The sequence below is a fragment of the Sinocyclocheilus grahami genome, unplaced genomic scaffold (assembly GCF_001515645.1).
Source record: "Sinocyclocheilus grahami isolate Dianchi unplaced genomic scaffold, SAMN03320097.WGS_v1.1 scaffold87.1, whole genome shotgun sequence".
NCBI lineage: Eukaryota > Metazoa > Chordata > Actinopteri > Cypriniformes > Cyprinidae > Sinocyclocheilus > Sinocyclocheilus grahami.
Window position 1 is genome coordinate 1155123 of NW_015505266.1, and position 20794 is coordinate 1175916.

Genomic DNA, 20794 nt, shown 5'->3' on the forward strand with positions numbered 1-20794 from the left:
TTTCCTACCTGCCTGTCAACATATGTATTAGCATACCTCTGCGCACCGGGTTCGAGCAGACAGGATACGTCATCAGCATGTTCACGCACGCTGTGCAGACAGAGCGAGGATGGCAGGCAAACATCAACAACCTGATCTTCCTTCCTGGTATTGTAGTACTTTTAAAGATTTCTCACCGGTGAATGACACATTATGTAGCCCAGCGGTTAAACCAGTCCTCGCGCCAACTCGTTAGAAGAGAGCTACGTGCATGAACTGTGTTCCGATCGATATGATCCCTACAAAGTGTTCATTGCTCCCTACTCTCTGAGTGGGGGAAATCCGTTGAAGTTTACTTCACTTCAGAACATGGGCTGGAATTGGGAACCTGATGTAGCCTATTGTAGTAATGTTGTCTCTGGTCTGTGAGTGTATATGCGTTCAGGGGGCGTGGCTTTGGACGGCGATTGCAGGGAGGGTGGGACGTTCGCTTTCAGTGCTATCAGGCTAAAGTTAGCATTTTCCACGATCTCCTATTGCACCTTTAAGTATAATTTTAAATTAAATATAATTGTATTATAGCATTTTTTATATTATAACAAAAAGAATCATGATTATCTCACTGTACTGACAAATTATAAAAAAAATTATAAAATAAATAAATTAATTAATAATGCATTTCGAGGCTACTCTTTTTGATGGAGGTCCTTGACATCAAAAACTATGAAAGATTTGTATCAAAAACTCACCTTCGCGATGTCACTGAAAGTAATCACCGTGCCATTGGCTACAGTCTCTGAAAGGGGCGGGGCTTTGAAAGGAGGCAGTCCTTTGGCAGTTTTCCCGGTGAGACTGAAGATATGGTGTCCGGCGACCTCTGCGGAATACGCAACAGCTGTCGCTGCTATGACGACCAGAGCGTTCCGGACTGCGACACAAGAAGATTGTATATAAACATCTGTCGGTTACATTACAGATTCACAAGAGTTTTTTGAGCACTCACTAGTAGCTAAACTCCACACCAGCTTGCGGGCAGACCAGATGAGGAGAGGAGCCTCGTCTTCAGACGAACCCAGAGAATTCTTCATCAGCGTCAACATGACCAGAAAGAACAGACAGCACAGACCCAGAATCACATCTCCAGCTCTGAAAACACAGATGATTGAGATACGCACTTAGACAAGACGATTTAACACTACAGGAAGCAGCTGTTCAATGGTCAGACATATATGTGTGTGCTCACCTGGCCTCAGGGATCTTGTGGAAGGTGTAGTAAACCTGTAAGAAGAACTGCTGTGGGATCTCCTTCAGACCCAGAATATTCTGCACAAACGAAGCGGATTGACACAACTCTTCACAGATCTTAAAGGCCATTTAAGAATCATGCAAATGAAAAACGAGAGGCGTAAGTGATTGTTCTAGCGTCAGACTCTGACCTTGACCTGACCGAAGCCGATGGTGACAGCAGCAGCACAGGTGAAGCCTTTAATTACTGGATATGAGATGAAGTCCAAGAGGAAACCTAATGAACAAACAGAGATATATATATGTGTATGTGTGTGTGTGTGTGTGTGTGTGCGTGTGTTTATATATACATTTTTTTAATTAAAAAATAAATGTAATAAAAAACACATAAAAGTGCATATAATAATAACAATAATAATAACAATAATATTTATTATTATTATTATTAAAATGTATAAAATTGAATATATTATTATTTCTGAAAACACAAATGCTCAATTTAGCTTGTTTGGATTATTAATTGGATTATTATTTAATTTATTTATGAATTCACATTTCATCATAAAAAGTGCTCAAAATGTTGTAACAACAACAATATTAAAAACAATATTTAACATTTTATTATCAGTTCAAAAACAAATATATTCACTTTTTGGATTAATCTTTTTTTTCTGTTTATTTATTTGTTTCTATGTTTATTTTATTATGAAGCTACAACATTTAAAAATTGCTTCAACTTAATAATAAGTATTATTTATACATATTTTATATATTAAATATTAATGGTTATATGAATACTTATGAAAACATTCAATTTAGCAAATATTCAATTAAGCTTTTTTTGTACTAATTATATATTCGTTTATTATTATTGATTATTTAAAAAAAAAACAGCTAAGTTCGTTCTCAGGAAAATATTTGGCTATTTTTATCTAACTCAGTCACTTCCACAACCTCGTTGTCACATTTTTAAATCCTGTTGCTACATTTTGGTGTGCGGCTTCACAGTCATGTACAGGAAGTTGCACAGGAAGTAATTGAATCTAATAGTTATGTGACAGAAAAAAACCACAAACGTCCTGTTTTCACAAACGGTCCTGATTTACAGGCAGCCGAGTCAGTTTTCTCTTCTTGACGGCAACACTTCAGTCAAAGTTTATGTAAACTTCGGAGTATAAATATACTTAGAATGTTAATAAGTAATAGTTTTTAATAGTATAATCCACAAAAAAAGATCTGTTTAAAAGTTTACGCTCAGTACAATTGGTGTTGCCACTGTTAACTAAAACTACTTAGAAAAAAATACTAAAACTGAAATAAAATTAAAAGCTATATATAAATATTTAAAACAAAAATTATCATAATGACTATAAAGATGACTATCTACCTCAATTTTGTATGAACCACACCAAAATAGGGCAAAAATATGACCTAAATAATGACATCAAAGGGATAGTTCTTCCAAAAATGAAAATTCTGTCATTAATTACTCACCCTCATTTCGGTCCAAACCCGTAAGACCTTCAGTTCATCTTCAAAACACAAATTAAGATATATTTGATGAAATGCGAGCGCTTTCTGACCCTGCAGCAATGCAACTGATGTCACATGGACTATTTTAATGATGTCCTTGCAACCTTTCTAGGCCTTGAACATGATAGTTGTGTTGCTGTCTATGCAGGGTCAGAAAGCTCTCGGATTTCATCAAAAATATCTTCATTTGTGTTCTGAAGATGAACAAAGGTCTTACAGGTTTGGACCGAAATGAGGGTGAGTAATTAACAACAGAATTTTCATTTTTAGGTGAACTATCCCTTTAAGCCCATTTTCCATCTCACCCAGTCTCATCAGAGCCATTCCTGCCTGGATGACGCCGCACAGCAGTGTGAGCACCACCGCAAACACAGGATCTCCACCGATATACGCCGAACACAGCAGGGACATGATGGCGGTCGGGCCCAGCGTGATGTCTTTAGATGTCCCAAATACACAATAGATGAAACCACCCATGAACGCAGAATACAGGCCGTACTGGAAAACAAATAAACAAACACTGTGTCAAGAAAACCCTCCTCGGTCTCAGTCTCTGGAAGAACGTGAATGTTCTTACCTGCACAGGTAAACCGGCCACTTCCGCGTAGGCCAGAGCCTGAGGAACCGCGGTCAAACCCACCGTCAGACCCGCGATCAGGTCCATCTTCAGCCAGGTCAGGTTATACCTGGGCAGCCAGGTGAGTACTGGAAAACAAGAGCGCAGGGCGGCATACCAACAGATACCCGTCACCCGCTCCATCAGAAGATCCAAGATCTGCTGTCCTTCAGCTCCACCAAAACACCGTCAGTTAAGGATCATGAAAAGAGCTGTAGTGCTTCATCCAGGATGTTGAACGCCACTCAGATGGTGTGGACAAACAAGGATGGGGCAGAGTTCACGAGAAGGGTGCAGCTATCAAGCAAAGAAAAAAAAATTCGTAATGGCCGTAAAAATACCCTTAAAATTGAATAAAATGTCAAATTCTAGCATAAATATATTGCTATTACCAATAATGCATTATTACATGCTGTTTTATTTATGTTTTGTATTCAAGTAACAAGATTTTATTGATTTTATTTTTTGCATTACAGTAACAAGATCCAAAATGTAAAATGCAAAGAAAAACACACTTAAAGAATAACTAAAATGGACGAAAGAAAGAAAGAAAAAGTCATCAAACATCGCAATGGACCTAAAAAATACAGTTAAAACTGATTTGGTAAGAGTTTTGACATGAATCATGTGACATTTTAAAAGGATCTCATGACCCGTGTACCCAGTGCAATGCAAATTGAAAAAACATACTAAATAATAATAATAATATCAGTTAGATAATCGTATTTACAAACCAAACTGAAAGTTAAGATCAATGTTAAGAGGCACAATGTGAAATCAAGTTAAAGATCAAACCTCAGAGATGCCTTTGAGCCTCGCGCTTCACCGGAGTTCAAACATTCCGCTGCAGTAATCTTTTTATTTACATCAAAACACAAATATACAATGAAACATGTGAGCAATCAAAGCGACTGTAAGAGTGTATCGCGGTTTGTTTGACAGAAGACCAACAACAGCCCTTTGGTGGCGTCAGCCGCGACGCGCGACGCGATTGGCTGAGGCTTCCTGTCAGCTGATCGCGGTCATGTGATGGATTCACAGGGCGGAAGTGTCTCGCTGAGTGTAAACAAAGCGAAGACTTTTCCATTTGCTCTAGTAACATTTCTGGAGGCAAATGACTCTAAAATGTCGTTTCTGTTCGCGTGGACTTTGTTGTGTCTTCTGGTTTGTTGTGATATAGGAGAGTGCAGAAGAAGAAATGTGCTTCTCATCATTGGTGTGTAGTAAAACACAATCATGGGTTTTTGTAAATACTGATTTGACAAAATAACTAATTTATAGTTATGTCTGTGTTGTTGTTATCTTGTATATATGTCGTTTTTTGTTTGTGTTATGTTGTATTAAAGGTTGTTTTGATGCTTGTATTGTTATGTTGTTTTGATGCTTGTATTATGTTAGATTTATGTTGTTTTGATGCTTGTATTGCTATGTTGTTTTGATGCTTGTATTATGTTAGATTTATGTTGTTTTGATGCTTGTATTGCTATGTTAAATAACTAATTTATAGTTATGTCTGTGTTGTTGTTATCTTGTATATATGTCGTTTTTTGTTTGTGTTATGTTGTATTAAAGGTTGTTTTGATGCTTGTATTGCTATGTTGTTTTGATGCTTGTATTATGTTAGATTTATGTTGTTTTGATGCTTGTATTGTTATGTTGTTTTGATGCTTGTATTATGTTAGATTTATGTTGTTTTGATGCTTGTATTGTTATGTTGTTTTGATGCTTGTATTATGTTAGATTTATGTTGTTTTGATGCTTGTATTGTTATGTTGTTTTGATGCTTGTATTATGTTAGATTTATGTTGTTTTGATGCTTGTATTGTTATGTTGTATTAATGTTGTGTCTATGTTCTGTTGTACAACACAGCTGATGATGGTGGGTTCGAAACGGATGTCTACAACAACACTGTGGTCCAGACCCCTCATCTCCGGGCTCTTTCTGAGCGCAGTGTGATCTTCAAGAACGCCTTCACCTCCGTCAGCAGCTGCTCACCCAGTCGTTCCACCATCCTGACTGGACTACCACAGGTAACCAGAAGGTAAAAGTCTCCATTTTAGCCTTGACCACTGGATAAACTTGCCTTGAACTTTCTTTCTGATCAACAGCACCAGAATGGGATGTACGGCCTCCATCAGGGAGTTCATCACTTTAACTCATTTGATGGAGTGCAGAGTCTTCCTCTTCTTCTGAATCAAGCCAACATTCACACAGGTACGATGAAGATCTATTAAACTGTGAATAAAACTATGCTTAAAATATTAATTTATGTTAATGCACATGTTTCTGTGTCTGAAGCCAGATAACAGAAAAACGCTCTACTGAATGACAGATTTGTGCCAGTGTAGTGTAGCAAATAATTCATATGACACTGAAAAAAACTAAAGTCTTTAACATTTGTTTTTGTGTTCAAGGCCAGATGATGGGACATGACAGGACAACTGTTGTTTTTGTTTGTTTGTTTTTCTGTAGTGACTGATGTGTACCAATGTATCATATCTGTATGTAGATTTGTATGAAGAAAAGCCAGTTATTTTTAAGACTCTAAAACAAAAATCTCCCTCACACACATTTTGTGGCTCATTTATGTATTTTAGGTCAGATGATAGAAGAACTTTTTCCTGAAATACAAATTTGTATCAGTATAACACATTTTTCGCAACAATTTGTTTTTTAGTAAGTGTTTTTGTACGATGGTGAAAAAAGCGGCTCAAAACTGCACTTTTTTGTGCTTCTATTTTAGATCAGATGAGAGTACAGCTATCTTTCTACAGAATGACTCAATAACAACATAGTGTATATATATATATATATATATATACACTATGTAGCATCCAACTATTATGACTTTTGGGATTGTTTATGTTTTGAGTCCTGATAATAATGCAACTATCTTTCTACCAAATGACAGATGTGAATGATTACGTCAATTTATTTTTCTACGAAATGTAAAGTTTGTACAAATTTTGAAAAGTTTTTGACACATGCAGAAATCCAGTATTGAGAGAAAACCAGCTTATGATTTGTCACTGAACACTCAAAGCATGAACTAGTAAAACTTGGAAAATTTGGAGTTATACTGAATTCATGATTGCTTTTTTTGGGAAAGGTATCATTGGGAAAAAACACGTGGGTCCAGGCCCTGTATACCCGTTTGATTTCGCCTACACAGAAGAGACCAATTCCGTTCTTCAGGTGGGTCGGAATATCACCAAGATCAAGCTCCTTGTCCGGAAGTTCTTCCAAAGCCAGAAAGAGGAGAGGGAGATGGAAGAGGAACGGCCGTTCTTTCTCTACGTGGCATTCCATGATCCTCACCGTTGCGGCCATTCCCAGCCGCAGTATGGAATGTTCTGTGAAAAGTTTGGGAATGGAGAGAGCGGAATGGGGAGAATTCCGGATTGGGAGCCGAAGTATTACTCTCCAGGCCAGGTCAAGGTGAGCCTTACTAATAAAGTAAAATTAAAAGGTCATTAGTTGAATTTCCTAACATCAGTCTCTTCATATTTGACTAGGTACCGTACTTTATTCCGGACACTCCTGCAGCGAGGGCGGATATTGCGGCCCAATACACAACGGTCAGCCGGCTGGACCAAGGTTATATATTTTACACCATTCACAGTAATATTTAAATATTTGCTTGCATAGATCTTCACAAATGTTCTGCTTGATTTCGAAGGTGTCGGTCTGGTTCTTCAAGAACTACGGGATGCGGGATATGAAAATGACACTCTGGTGATCTACAGCTCGGATAACGGAATTCCGTTTCCCAATGGTCGCACAAACCTGTACAGCTCAGGTGTGAAGGAACCCATGCTGGTCTCCTCACCTGAACACCGGCAGCGTTGGGGGCAGGTTAGCCAGGCTTACGTCAGTCTGCTGGGTAAGAGCCAATCAATAGCTTGATTAACTGACATCAGGAACATGTGTAAGTAAACTAATGTGCACAGCTCATAGTCTCTCATGGGCTTGAGTTGTGCTATAACTGCTTTTAACCACTAGGTGGTGCTTTACGCCTGTGTTTAAGAAAACACTGCACCCTCATGCACTTTCTGTGATTGAGACCAGAGTATTGAAATAAATACTGTTACTAAATAGCAGATTTAAGAAAACATCTGTATGATAATTATTTGTATCGGAAGCTATTTGTACTACACTTTTTTTATACAAATAGCCAAATATTCATATCACTCTAAAATACAAAATTTATGTATTTTAGACCAAACGAGTCAACCACTTTCTCCCCGGCTACAAATTTTGGCCAGTGTAAAACATTTTGTACAACAATTTCTTTTTGTATAAAGTCTTTTTGTATGATAATGAAATGCGCCATATTATTGCTGCACCTTTTTGTGCTTGCTTCTGTTTTGTGTCTAGATAATTAGATTTGTACAAATCGTAAGTAGTTCGTACGGCATTAAAAAATGGCGTCCCTCATTATTGCACATTTTCGCACTTTTTATTTGCTGTCAGATTATTGCCAATGTAACAACATCTTATTCTATCTTTACGAATCGCAAGTTGTTCGTATGATATTATGAAATGGCATCCCTCATTATTGGAGATTTATTTTAAGGTCACATTTTTTTATTTACTCAAATTATTATGTGCACGACATTTTATTTATTTTTTTCTACGAATAGCAAGTTTTTTGTACAATTTAGAAACACTACATCTCACTATTACACCATTTTGCTCTCGTTTCTGTTTTTCCAGTCTAGAAAATAATAGATCTATTTCTACTGTACGACAAATTGTTACCAGCATAGCATATGTGAATGATGAATTCCTTTTCTATGAATAGCAAATTTTTCCATTTCCATTATTGCCAATTTAGCAAAATTTTAATTGTTTATACAATATAAAAAATGGCATCCCTCATTATTGCACCAGATTCTTTGTTTGAGGTCCCATTTTTATATTTACTCAAATTATTGCCAATGTAACATTTTATGTTTTTACAAATCACAAGTTGTTCATACGATAATAGGAAATGGCATCCCTCGTTATTGCACTTTTTCGCACTAGATTCTGTTTAAAGGCACATTTTTATATAAATTATTGCCAGTGTAACATTTTATATTTGTACAAATCACAAATTGTTCATACAGTATTACAAAAATGTCATCCCTCACTATTGCACATTTTCATACTTGATTCTGTGTTTAAGCCCATATCTTTCTATTTACTGACAGATTAATGCCAATGTAACACCATTTAAAAAAAATATTTTTATGAATAGCAAGTCCTTCATACGATATTATGAAATGGCATTCCTCATTATTGCACATTTTTGTGCTAGATTCTATGTTTAAGGTCACATTTTTATATTTACTCAAATTATTGCCAATGTAACATTTTATGTTTTTACAAATCACAAGTTGTTCATACTCAAGAACTACGGGATGCGGGATATGAAAATGACACTCTGGTGGTCTACAGCTCGGATAACGGAATTCCGTTTCCCAATGGTCGCACAAACCTGTACAGCTCAGGTGTGAAGGAACCCATGCTGGTCTCCTCACCTGAACACCGGCAGCGTTGGGGGCAGGTTAGCCAGGCTTACGTCAGTCTGCTGGGTAAGAGCCAATCAATAGCTTGATTAACTGACATCAGGAACATGTGTAAGTAAACTAATGTGCACAGCTCATAGTCTCTCATGGGCTTGAGTTGTGCTATAACTGCTTTTAACCACTAGGTGGTGCTTTACGCCTGTGTTTAAGAAAACACTGCACCCTCATGCACTTGTTTCTGTGATTGAGACCAGAGTATTGAAATAAATACTGTTACTAAATAGCAGATTTAAGAAAACATCTGTATGATAATTATTTGTATCGGAAGCTATTTGTACTACACTTTTTTTATACAAATAGCCAAATATTCATATCACTCTAAAATACAAAATTTATGTATTTTAGACCAAACGAGTCAACCACTTTCTCCCCGGCTACAAATTTTGGCCAGTGTAAAACATTTTGTACAACAATTTCTTTTTGTATAAAGTCTTTTTGTATGATAATGAAATGCGCCATATTATTGCTGCACCTTTTTGTGCTTGCTTCTGTTTTGTGTCTAGATAATTAGATTTGTACAAATCGTAAGTAGTTCGTACGGCATTAAAAAATGGCGTCCCTCATTATTGCACATTTTCGCACTTTTTATTTGCTGTCAGATTATTGCCAATGTAACAACATCTTATTCTATCTTTACGAATCGCAAGTTGTTCGTATGATATTATGAAATGGCATCCCTCATTATTGGAGATTTATTTTAAGGTCACATTTTTTTATTTACTCAAATTATTATGTGCACGACATTTTATTTATTTTTTTCTACGAATAGCAAGTTTTTTGTACAATTTAGAAACACTACATCTCACTATTACACCATTTTGCTCTCGTTTCTGTTTTTCCAGTCTAGAAAATAATAGATCTATTTCTACTGTACGACAAATTGTTACCAGCATAGCATATGTGAATGATGAATTCCTTTTCTATGAATAGCAAATTTTTCCATTTCCATTATTGCCAATTTAGCAAAATTTTAATTGTTTATACAATATAAAAAATGGCATCCCTCATTATTGCACCAGATTCTTTGTTTGAGGTCCCATTTTTATATTTACTCAAATTATTGCCAATGTAACATTTTATGTTTTTACAAATCACAAGTTGTTCATACGATAATAGGAAATGGCATCCCTCGTTATTGCACTTTTTCGCACTAGATTCTGTTTAAAGGCACATTTTTATATAAATTATTGCCAGTGTAACATTTTATATTTGTACAAATCACAAATTGTTCATACAGTATTACAAAAATGTCATCCCTCACTATTGCACATTTTCATACTTGATTCTGTGTTTAAGCCCATATCTTTCTATTTACTGACAGATTAATGCCAATGTAACACCATTTTTTAAAAATATTTTTATGAATAGCAAGTTCTTCATACGATATTATGAAATGGCATTCCTCATTATTGCACATTTTTGTGCTAGATTCTATGTTTAAGGTCACATTTTTATATTTACTCAAATTATTGCCAATGGCATTGTTACCAACATTGTGTCTGTGTACAACAATTTATTTCTCTATAAATATCAAGTTTTTTGTACAAATTTAGAAAAAACTGCATCTCACTATTACACCTTATTGCACTCGTTTCTGTGTTTCAAGTCTAGATGATAGCACAGATATATTTCTACTGTACGACAAATTGCATAGCATATGTGTATAACAATTTCCTTTTCTTTGAATCGCAAGTTGTTCATACAATATTACGAAATGGCTATCGCACATTTTCATGCTAGATTCTGTTTTAGGTCACATTTTTGTATTTACATAAATTATTACCAGTGTAACATTTTATATTTTTACACATCGCAAGTTATTCGTACAACATTAAAAAATGGCGTCCCTCACTATTACACGTTTTCGCAATTGATTCTGTTTAAAGGCACATTTTTATATAAATTATTGCCAGTGTAACATTTTATATTTGTACAAATCACAAATTTTTCATACAGTATTAAAAAAATGTCATCCCTCACTATTGCACATTTTCATACTTGATTCTGTGTTTAAGCCCATATCTTTCTATTTACTGACAGATTAATGCCAATGTAACACCATTTAAAAAAAATATTTTTATGAATAGCAAGTCCTTCATACGATATTATGAAATGGCATTCCTCATTATTGCACATTTTTGTGCTAGATTCAATGTTTAAGGTCACATTTTTATATTTACTCAAATTATTGCCAATGACATTGTTACCAACATAGTGTCTGTGTACAACAATTTATTTCTCTATGAATATCAAGTTTTTTGTACAAAATTAGAAAAAACTGCATCTCACTATTACACCTTATTGCACTCGTTTCTGTGTTTCAAGTCTAGATGATAGCACAGATATATTTCTACTGTACGACAAATTGCATAGCATATGTATATAACAATTTCCTTTTCTTTGAATCGCAAGTTGTTCATACAATATTACGAAATGGCTATCGCACATTTTCATGCTAGATTCTGTTTTAGGTCACATTTTTGTATTTACATAAATTATTACCAGTGTAACATTTTATATTTTTACACATCGCAAGTTATTCGTACAACATTAAAAAATGGCGTCCCTCACTATTACACGTTTTCGCAATTGATTCTGTTTAAGGCCGTATCTTTTTGTTTACTGACAGATTATCGTCAATATAAGAACTTTCTTTTTCTACTTTTATGAATCACAAGTTGTTCGTACGATATTTAAAAATGGCGTCCCTTATTATTGCACCTTTTCACACTTGATTCTGTGTTTAAGGCCATATCTTTCTATTTACTCACAGATTGTTGGCAATGTAACAACATTTTCGATTTTTAACAATTAACTTGTGCGTTAATTGTATGACACTGTAAAACAGCATCTCTCACTCTTTTCCCAGACATCACTCCCACCATACTGGACTGGTTTTCTTTGCCATATCCATCATACAGTCTCTCAGGGGCTCGTCCGGTTGTGTTGACAGGTCAGTCTCTTCTCCCAGCCCTGATCTCAGAACCATCCTGGGTCACCGTCTATGCCAGCCAGAGTCTCCACGAGGTCACTATGTTTTACCCAATGCGCTCCATCCACCAGGGCCGCTACCGCCTCCTGCACAACATGCACTACCGCATGCCCTTCCCTATAGACCAGGACTTCTACGTGTCCCCTACCTTCCAGGATCTGTTAAACCGGACTCAGTCAGGCCAGCCCACAGGCTGGTTTAAGACTCTAAAGGAGTATTACTACCGGGAGAGGTGGGAGCTGTTTGACATCCAGTCAGATCCGACGGAGAGGCGGAACCTAGCTGGTGATCCGGCCTACACCCCGGTTCTGAAGAGCCTGGGGGATCAGCTGCTGAAGTGGCAGTGGCAAACGGAGGATCCGTGGGTGTGTGAGCCGGATGCGGTCCTCGAGACCAAGCTGGAACCGCAGTGTCGACCACTGTACAATGGACTATGAGTGCCTGAAATCTGAGAGAAAACTGTATAAACTTTTTATGGTTCAGGTTCACTGTTTAAATCAGGGGTGTCAAACTCAATTCCTGAAGGGCCGGAGCCCTGCAGAGTTTTGTTCTAACCCTGCTCCAACACTCATACCATGTGGTTTTCAAATAAGCCTGAATGACTTGATTAGTTGGATCAGGTGTGTTTACTTAGGGTTGAATCTAAACTCTGCCGAGCTCCGGCCCTTCAGGAACTGAGTTTGACACCCCTGGTTTAAATGGTTTAATATGAGAACTGTAAGATTATACTTGTATTTTTATATTGAAAATGTTAATAAACATTTAAAATAACAAAAGTCAACATTATCGCACTCTTTTTTTATATTACCTCTTTATTTGATCATATTTGATTTGACACTGTGTTTTCATTACAATATACATGTCCTCTGCCTTCCTAGTTTCATTTCTGAGAGATTGTCAATCAATTAACTTTATCATATTATAATTTTAATATATATTTTATATATGTAATCTCAAATACCTAAGGAACAACATATCAAAATTTCATTTTTGTATAATTTTAAATATTATTATTATTATTATATGCATTACTTTTTGGCTGTCATTTCAAAATTATATTGTTGTATTTACATTTTGCATTATTGTTTTATTACAAATAACATTGTCGAATAACACTAATATTTTAATGATAATAGTGATAATAATAAACATTACTTTTTGGCTTACTTAAATGTCATCTCAGATACCTAAGAAACTAGATTTCAAAATATTTTTGCATTTGATTGTTTTTGTTATAAACTCAAGTTTGTTATGGCTGTTTGAATTACTATATTGAAAGTGCTCTCTCATTTAAATGATTTAGAAATCTGTCAACCTGGTTCAACCGTGTGACGTTTATCCAAATGTGCAATTACAGAGAAGTCAATAAATCAATATTTTAAATCACTTATTAATGAGACTTAGATTTCCTATAGCAATTATTTAAAAATACTTGGATATTGTTACTTTGGTTCAGGTGTATGTGCGTCTTTACGCACGGGATTTTCTCTTTTCTAATTTGCGCTGTGACGCCAGAAAGACGTTTATTGATCAATATAGACAGGTTCGGTGACAGAGAAACAATATTAACCCATCACAAATCACATCTACCTGACGTTAAAGGCTCCCCAGCCGTCTCCAAACGGGCAAAGACGCGCAAATTAATCCTATTGGCCGGAAATATGAATCATCTAGTGGGGAATGACGAACGAGATCACGACTCCGAGGGGTATATATAAACTCCAGATGTGCAGAACATTAATCCAAAAGCTACGAGGCATCATAGACCACATCACACGCGTTTGGGTCCAGTGCGCAATGGAGAGGTCCGTCAGATCCGTGCTGGTGTTCGTGGCTGTTTCCATCCTCATCTCCAGCCATCCTACAGACGCCTGGTACAAGCAGTCCACCGGGCCGAGCTACTATTCCGTCGGGAGAGCCTCGGGTTTGCTGTCCGGGATCCGGAGGTCGCCGTATGTGCGCAGATCTGAGACAGAATCAGCGCTGGACAGCAGCGAGACCCCCGGCGTCTCCAACAGCGTGATGCCCGACTTCAGCAGCAGACAAACTCCAGTTCTTAAAAACATGGTAAATTCTATTATATTTGATGAAAAGCGTAGGCTATATATACACTTTATTTAAATGTTATTTAATTTCAAAGTTTATAAAAAAATATTTAAACAAATTCAAAATGTTTTATAAAATTCAAAATTGTACATTTTAATTGAAAACTGAGCAGAAGTTACTCAGTATTCAATTAGAAATATATATGTGAACTTAAAAAACATGATTTTTCTTTATATTTACATCACTTTTTACATAAATTACTAACGACAAATTTACAATGCAATACAAATCATACTTGATGACTATTCAAATATGAACATATATTCAGAAACATATGAATTACATGAATGTATATTCAAATGTTCTATATATGTTTGAACGTACATTAACATATATTAACAATCGGCCTACAAAAGCAAGAAAACAAAAACTAAATGTTTTTTTTAAATGTCTTTCATGTTTCCAGATTCTAAAATCGTCTTACAAAATGAAAAGGATGTTTAAACATTAAAACCTATAAAAATGTATAAATTGGTTGCTTTCAGCATCCTTTGAAATCATGAAATGACTTGGTTGATAACTATTATAGCATATATATATATATATATATATATATACACACACACACATACAGAGAGTCAGATTTAATGTAGACAATATCTTTTTCTTTGACGCCTAATGTTTTTTGTTTTTTTTGGAGGAAAAAAAAGTAAGAACGACGTAAACGTCAATTCAGGCATCAAAATCATAACTTCGATTAATGTTTACCGTGCCGTTTTTCCCCTCAGGCCATCTGCGTAAAGGACATTTCTCCAAACCTACAGAGCTGCGAGCTGGTTCAGGACGGTTCAAGCACGTTTCGGTGCAAAGCAGACGTGTTTCTGTCACTCGATTCGCTGGACTGCTTCTCCCCCTGAGCGGAACCCGTCTCTCTCCCTCCCCGACCCAAAGTCTCTTCCATTTCAGGAGTATTTACAGCCAAGGCAGTGAGGCGCGCTGCTGACATTGAATGTTTACTTGATTTCACCAAGGATGTTCAGCGCTGCTCCTGAAGATATACTCTCCAGCAAAGTTTAGTTATGTACCAATAATAATAATTTTAATTTCGAGTGATATTATAAATCCATCTACCTTATTTCGCAGCAGCAAAAGTTCTGTGAATGTGATATATGATAATATGAGCAAGTTTGCAATATCAAGCAGCATAACGAGCCGCTAAAAATAATCGGAAGTCTGGCACATTCAAGTTACATAATGGCCGCGCCCGCTCTTACATCAATTAAAAATAAGTTGGACACGGTTTTGAGATACACAAAAACCCCTTATTCTTCTTAAAATGAAATTTGGTCATCAAGACATAAAATGTAGGCTACAGTAAAGAGACTGATTTTAGTTTAGTATCTAGCAAAGTGAAGTCAAACCGAATTCAAGTCACTTCTAGTGTGAACACACTTAGTTTTAGCTATGTTTTGCAGGAAAATAGATCTTGGAGAGCAGTTCCGAGCACCCCTGGTTCACACAATGTGAAGTTCGCTGCTTTAAATTTGTAAAAGGAAAAATAGGAAATCCACAGAAACAAAACGGAGAGGTATTTTCTGTTCGATCTGTTCTTCTCTGCGCCCCCCTCCCCCCGCCCCCGTCACCTGTACCTACTTCCAGATGTATTAAATGTGCATAAAAAGAGTTCACTGTTATGAGCAAAAACTTTCAAAGATGTTTTCTTTATTTTATTAAACTTGAAAGATATTACGTTCATTCTGTGTACGCTTGTGTTGTGCATTTGGGCTGGCGTGATTTGTTTCATACCATTCACTGTGTGAGAAACCAGCACAAAACAAAATATCAAAAACATTCATGTTAGTTTTTAATGATGTTTCTATTCACAGTGGGTTTTTTTGCATTTACAAAAGAGTAACTTGAATTTACCACGAAAAGTGGCGCAACATACAGCATTTAAATAGCGAAGATACATTTTATAATCAACTAAATCTCACTAAATGAATAAATGGGTAAAGCAACATTATTTCAAATGGATTTACAAAAAATTTGCTACAGGTATGATTATGCTTCATATGTGTGTGTGTGTGTGTGTGTGTGTGTGTGTGTGTGCGCACTTTTGGCTCACCTTGGTACAATAAAACCATTTCAGATTGAATCACCAAGACTCAACAACTATAAAAGTGCTGGATCACAAAGGAGTCAAAAGCAAAAGATGATTCATACCACAAAAAAAAACTCAAAAACAACACACTGGACCCTGACAGGGTGTTCAATCTCTGAAAGGACAGTGTTGGGCAAAGATTTACACAAGGGGAAAAGGTTATTTTATAAGTGATGATTAGCCATGGTAACGTACACACTGGAAGTGGGGGGGATGCTTGGACGAGCAACTCGACCACTCAAAGGACAGCATAATTTACTCTTTAAATACATATTATACACTTCCAAAGCATAATATGTGATTCGTATGGGTTGATTATTGCATTTTTATTAGATATTTTACATAAGCAAGAAAAAAATAAACTGGCATTTATTCAGTTATTGCTTCATGAAAAGTGTGCATTCTGATTAATATCAGAGCATCATATACAATAAATACCATCAGCATTGTGAAGGGCTCACCCTCTGACGGACTCTCCCACTTCCCCCTCCCTAATACACACACACACTGTCACTTTAATCAGTCTAAATAAGCTCTTTTGCACTACAAATCATTATATCTGCACTGTTGTCTACTTCACTGGTTTGCACTCTATCTGCCATGTGCTGCTTTATATATATATATATATTTTTTTTTTTTTTCATTTGTATGTTTGTATAGTTATATTTTATATTTAATCTGTATATCTGTATTTATGTTCTACTGTTAGTGTTATCTGTATGCACCAAGGGTCTGAGAGTAACACAATTTCAATTCTCTGTGTGTATGTGCTGTACATGTGGAAGAATTGACAATAAAGCAGCCTTGACTTGAGTTTTTAAAGGAGGAATGGTTCTCAGAGCAGAGACACGGCCTCCAGGTTCTCCTTGATGATGGTGTCCATGACGACCTGGAAAACTACCTGTACGTTAGAGGTGTCGGTCGCTGTGGTGAAGTGGTGGTAGATGAGTTTGCTGGGCGTCGTGTTGAGAGACACAAATATTGAGGCGATGAACCGGGCGGCAGCATCCACGTCACAGTCAGCTCCTATGAACAAAAACACAGTGAGATGTTTGTGAAAGAAGTGTCTTTATTTGATACTGTAAAAATAGTTAAATATTATCACAGCTGAAAATAACTGTTTTCTATTTTGAATATATTTTAAAATGTATTTATTTCTGTGATGCAAAGTTGAATTTTCAGCATCATTACTCCAGTCTTCGGTGTCTCCTGATCCTTCAGATATCATTTTAATATGCTGATTTGCTGCTCAAGAAATATTTCTTATTATTATCAGTGTTAAAAACAGTTTTTGCTGCTTAATATTTTGTGAAAACTGTGATACATTTTTGCTCAGCATTCTTTGATGAATAAAAAGTTCAAAAGAACAGCATTCGTTTGAAATAGAAATCTTCTGTAACATTATAAATTCTTTTACGGTCACTTTTGATCAATTTAATGTGTTCATGCTGAATAAAAGTATTAATTTATATTAATTATATTACTATTTGGATATATAAAAGATTTATGTAAAAATATGCATTTGTATGAAAAAATAATAATTATAGGCTGTATCATAAGACACTATGAATGCATTACAATTAATGCATTATATATACATCAGAGAAGGTGAAATATCAATATTTTCCTTTGCATGAATGCAAAAGTATTTTCTATATCGAATATTTAAGATATAAATCAACGGTTTCAAAACATACATCAACATGAATTTAGTTCAATAACCACTGGTTTGAAAAACAAAACAATCATTGAATTTATCAATGATTAATTATGCATTACCAGGAAACCCTGTACATCCGAGAGAAGACAGGCGAAGTGAAAGTAATTGAGGTGTTCCCCACAAAAAAAAAAAAAAGAGCGAAAAATATGAAGTGAGAGTCTATGAATATCTGACGAGATCTGCTCCAAACGGCAGGATTGATGAATGGGATCAATCTCTAAAGCTCCAACGCTAAATTGACATTTGCATGATGCATGCATTTCTGGGTCTGTCTGAATTAACAGATGAAATGTAGTTGTGAAAAGGTTTTATTGTAATCTTCTATCTGAAGGGGGATTAACTTTGTCATATACAAGTGTCAGGGAGGGAGCGGGAGGAGGGGAGAGAAGACAATATCATGCGAGAAATTTCCAGCCTTTTCCGTCTTGACCTTTTCTCCCTGAGGTAAAAACTACGGGATCCATTCCAGCTGATTAAACGGCCAAACTACAAACTCAAGCCGACACGGTGGATTCAGTCTTAATGGAAGGACAGTGCTACAGGATGTCTGAAAGCAGTAGAAAAAGAAAGAAAGAAAGAAAAGAAAGAAAGAAAGAACGAACAAGACTAAAAGACTATGACTACAAACAACCAAAATAATGAAATAGCATATAAATGAATGAAACAAACAGGAGAGAAGAGAACAGAAAATGAAAAAAGCAAATGAACAACAAATAAAAGAACAAAATAAAAATGGGCAAATAAATGAAAAATCAACAAAAAAAGAAAAGGAGAACTAACAGAAGGAAATCAAACAAGTGACTAAAAGAAAAAAAATCAACAACAAAGAATGAACAAACATGAATAATTTGGAAAACGGAAATGAACTAACAAAATAGAATAGATGGAAAAATTAAATGACTTAAATGAAAAAAAAAGAAGTGAAAAAACAAACAAAATATGAGTAAAGGACAGAACAAACGAAGAACAAAAACAAATGAATAATTGAAAAAAAGAGAAAAACTAAATGAATAAAGCAGAGAACAAAAATAAAAAATTATAAAAACAAACACATAAATAGAAGAAAAGCAAGAACAAGCTGGGAAAAGAAAAAAATGATCAAGAATGAAAAAAAACAACACTAGAACAAAGGAATAAAAGAAACAACAAATGAAAGCAAATAAACAAACAATTAATAAAATGGAGAAAACAACTGAAACCAACAAACAAAAGAACAGAGAATGAACAATGAAAGAGAATAAATAAACAAATGAACAAAAGAAAGAGTGACAAAACAAGAACAAAAATGACAGACTGAACTAAAAAGAAAAAAACAAATGACTAAAAAGAATGAACAAACAAATAATGAAAGAATAAATTGGAAAAACAAAATGAACAAACAAAAGAAAATGAAAAACTCAAAAGAACAAAGGAATGGAAGAAAGAACAATCTAACAAACAAAAGCAAAAGAACAAATGAATGAAAAAAGAACAAAGAACAGAAAAGAGAACAAAAATGACAAAGAATTAATGAACCAAACAAATGTTTAAAATGAATGGATGTCTAAAAGCATGAGAACAAACGAAAGAACAAAAGAAAAAAAAAACAAACATGAATAATTTGGAAAACGGAAATGAACTAACAAAATAGAATAGATGGAAAAATTAAATGACTTAAATGAAAAAAAAAGAAGTGAAAAAACAAACAAAATATGAGTAAAGGACAGAACAAACGAAGAACAAAAACAAATGAATAATTGAAAAAAAGAGAAAAACTAAATGAATAAAGCAGAGAACAAAAATAAAAAATTATAAAAACAAACACATAAATAGAAGAAAAGCAAGAACAAGCTGGGAAAAGAAAAAAATGATCAAGAATGAAAAAAACAACACTAGAACAAAGGAATAAAAGAAACAACAAATGAAAGCAAATAAACAAACAATTAATAAAATGGAGAAAACAACTGAAACCAACAAACAAAAGAACAGAGAATGAACAATGAAAGAGAATAAATAAACAAATGAACAAAAGAAAGAGTGACAAAACAAGAACAAAAATGACAGACTGAACTCAAAAGAAAAAGACAAATGACTAAAAAGAATGAACAAACAAATAATGAAAGAATAAATTGGAAAAACAAAATGAACAAACAAAAGAAAATGAAAAACTCAAACAAAAGAACAAAGGAATGGAAGAAAGAACAATCTAACAAACAAAAGCAAAAGAACAAATGAATGAAAAAAGAACAAAGAACAGAAAAGAGAACAAAAATGACAGACTGAACGAAAAAGAAAAAAACAAATGACTAAAAAGAATGAACAAACAAATAATGAAAGAATAAATTGGAAAAACAAAATGAACAAACAAAAGAAAATGAAAAACTCAAACAAAAGAACAAAGGAATGGAAGAAAGAACAATCTAACAAACAAAAGCAAAAGAACAAATGAATGAAAAAAGAACAAAGAACAGAAAAGAGAACAAAAATGACAAAGAATTAATGAACCAAACAAATGTTTAAAATGAATGGATGTCTAAAAGCATGAGAACAAACGAAAGAACAAAAGAAAAAAAAGCAGACAAATGAATCAAAGTGAACAACACAAATAAAGACAGAATTAATATTATTTAGGAGCAGTAGAAGAAATGCTTGCCAACGGAAGTAAATAATACACTTTCTTCCGAGAGTCTGCAGAGAAAGTAAACATGATTCATGTGTAATCACAGATCCGTCTCTCACCTCTGAACTGGGGAAGGTAATGCCGCAGATGACGCCCGGAGTGGAGAATCTTCTCTTGGAAAAGATCAATCTTGTTCATGAATAATATCTGCAAAACAAGAAGAGAGACTTACACGCCACGCTGGATTGAGACGGGCAAAACCCATCAATCAATTGCTCTGTAAAATCAGCCATTTAGGACTAGAATTGATTAGTCAATTACAAAAAGAA

At 34.9% G+C, this 20794-nt stretch overlaps 4 protein-coding genes across 6 annotated transcripts in view; 2 read left to right on the top strand and 2 right to left on the bottom strand.

Moving 5' to 3' along the window:
- Positions 1-4350, bottom strand: part of LOC107586945 (sodium-independent sulfate anion transporter-like) — a 7783-nt gene extending 3433 nt beyond the window's left edge. Inside the window, exons 1-7 of the mRNA XM_016274507.1 lie at positions 4169-4350; positions 3335-3670; positions 3063-3255; positions 1416-1501; positions 1223-1302; positions 983-1125; positions 729-907 (exon numbers count right to left, since the gene is read on the bottom strand). Of these exons, the coding sequence (XP_016129993.1) occupies positions 729-907; positions 983-1125; positions 1223-1302; positions 1416-1501; positions 3063-3255; positions 3335-3517 (864 nt within the window). The 5' untranslated portion in view covers positions 3518-3670; positions 4169-4350. The remainder of the gene's footprint in view (positions 1-728; positions 908-982; positions 1126-1222; positions 1303-1415; positions 1502-3062; positions 3256-3334; positions 3671-4168) is intronic.
- Positions 4351-4428: 78 nt separating this feature from the next.
- On the top strand, positions 4429-12489 carry LOC107586947 (N-sulphoglucosamine sulphohydrolase). The gene is made up of 7 exons (XM_016274510.1): positions 4429-4589; positions 5244-5404; positions 5483-5588; positions 6484-6812; positions 6890-6971; positions 7054-7257; positions 11817-12489. Exons 1-7 carry the CDS (start codon positions 4499-4501, stop codon positions 12374-12376), a joined length of 1533 nt encoding a protein of 510 aa, XP_016129996.1. The 5' UTR covers positions 4429-4498; the 3' UTR covers positions 12377-12489.
- Positions 12490-13664: 1175 nt separating this feature from the next.
- On the top strand, positions 13665-15653 carry LOC107587005 (neuropeptide B-like). The gene is made up of 2 exons (XM_016274600.1): positions 13665-14006; positions 14774-15653. Exons 1-2 carry the CDS (start codon positions 13665-13667, stop codon positions 14900-14902), a joined length of 471 nt encoding a protein of 156 aa, XP_016130086.1. The 3' UTR covers positions 14903-15653.
- A 99-nt stretch (positions 15654-15752) lies between these two features.
- Positions 15753-20794, bottom strand: part of LOC107586948 (guanine nucleotide-binding protein G(o) subunit alpha-like) — a 36778-nt gene continuing 31736 nt past the window's right edge. Inside the window, exons 9-10 of one of the 3 annotated variants that reach the window (XM_016274513.1) lie at positions 16956-17172; positions 15753-16620 (exon numbers count right to left, since the gene is read on the bottom strand). In XM_016274513.1, coding sequence (XP_016129999.1) covers positions 16982-17172 — 191 coding nt within the window. In that variant the 3' untranslated portion in view covers positions 15753-16620; positions 16956-16981. Of the gene's footprint in view, positions 16621-16888; positions 17173-20794 lie in introns of those variants that run through there. The other 2 variants (XM_016274512.1, XM_016274511.1) reach the window with 2 other exon arrangements.

Bases quoted from the DNA above. Each gene is read 5' to 3' on its own strand.
- LOC107586947 (XM_016274510.1), top strand. From the start codon at position 4,499: ATGTCGTTTCTGTTCGCGTGGACTTTGTTGTGTCTTCTGGTTTGTTGT. The intron at 4,590-5,243 runs GTGTGTAGTAAA...TGTACAACACAG, and splicing joins AAATGTGCTTCTCATCATTG to CTGATGATGGTGGGTTCGAA. The intron at 7,258-11,816 runs GTAAGAGCCAAT...CTCTTTTCCCAG, and splicing joins GGCTTACGTCAGTCTGCTGG to ACATCACTCCCACCATACTG.
- LOC107587005 (XM_016274600.1), top strand. From the start codon at position 13,665: ATGTGCAGAACATTAATCCAAAAGCTACGAGGCATCATAGACCACATC. The intron at 14,007-14,773 runs GTAAATTCTATT...TTTTCCCCTCAG, and splicing joins CTCCAGTTCTTAAAAACATG to GCCATCTGCGTAAAGGACAT.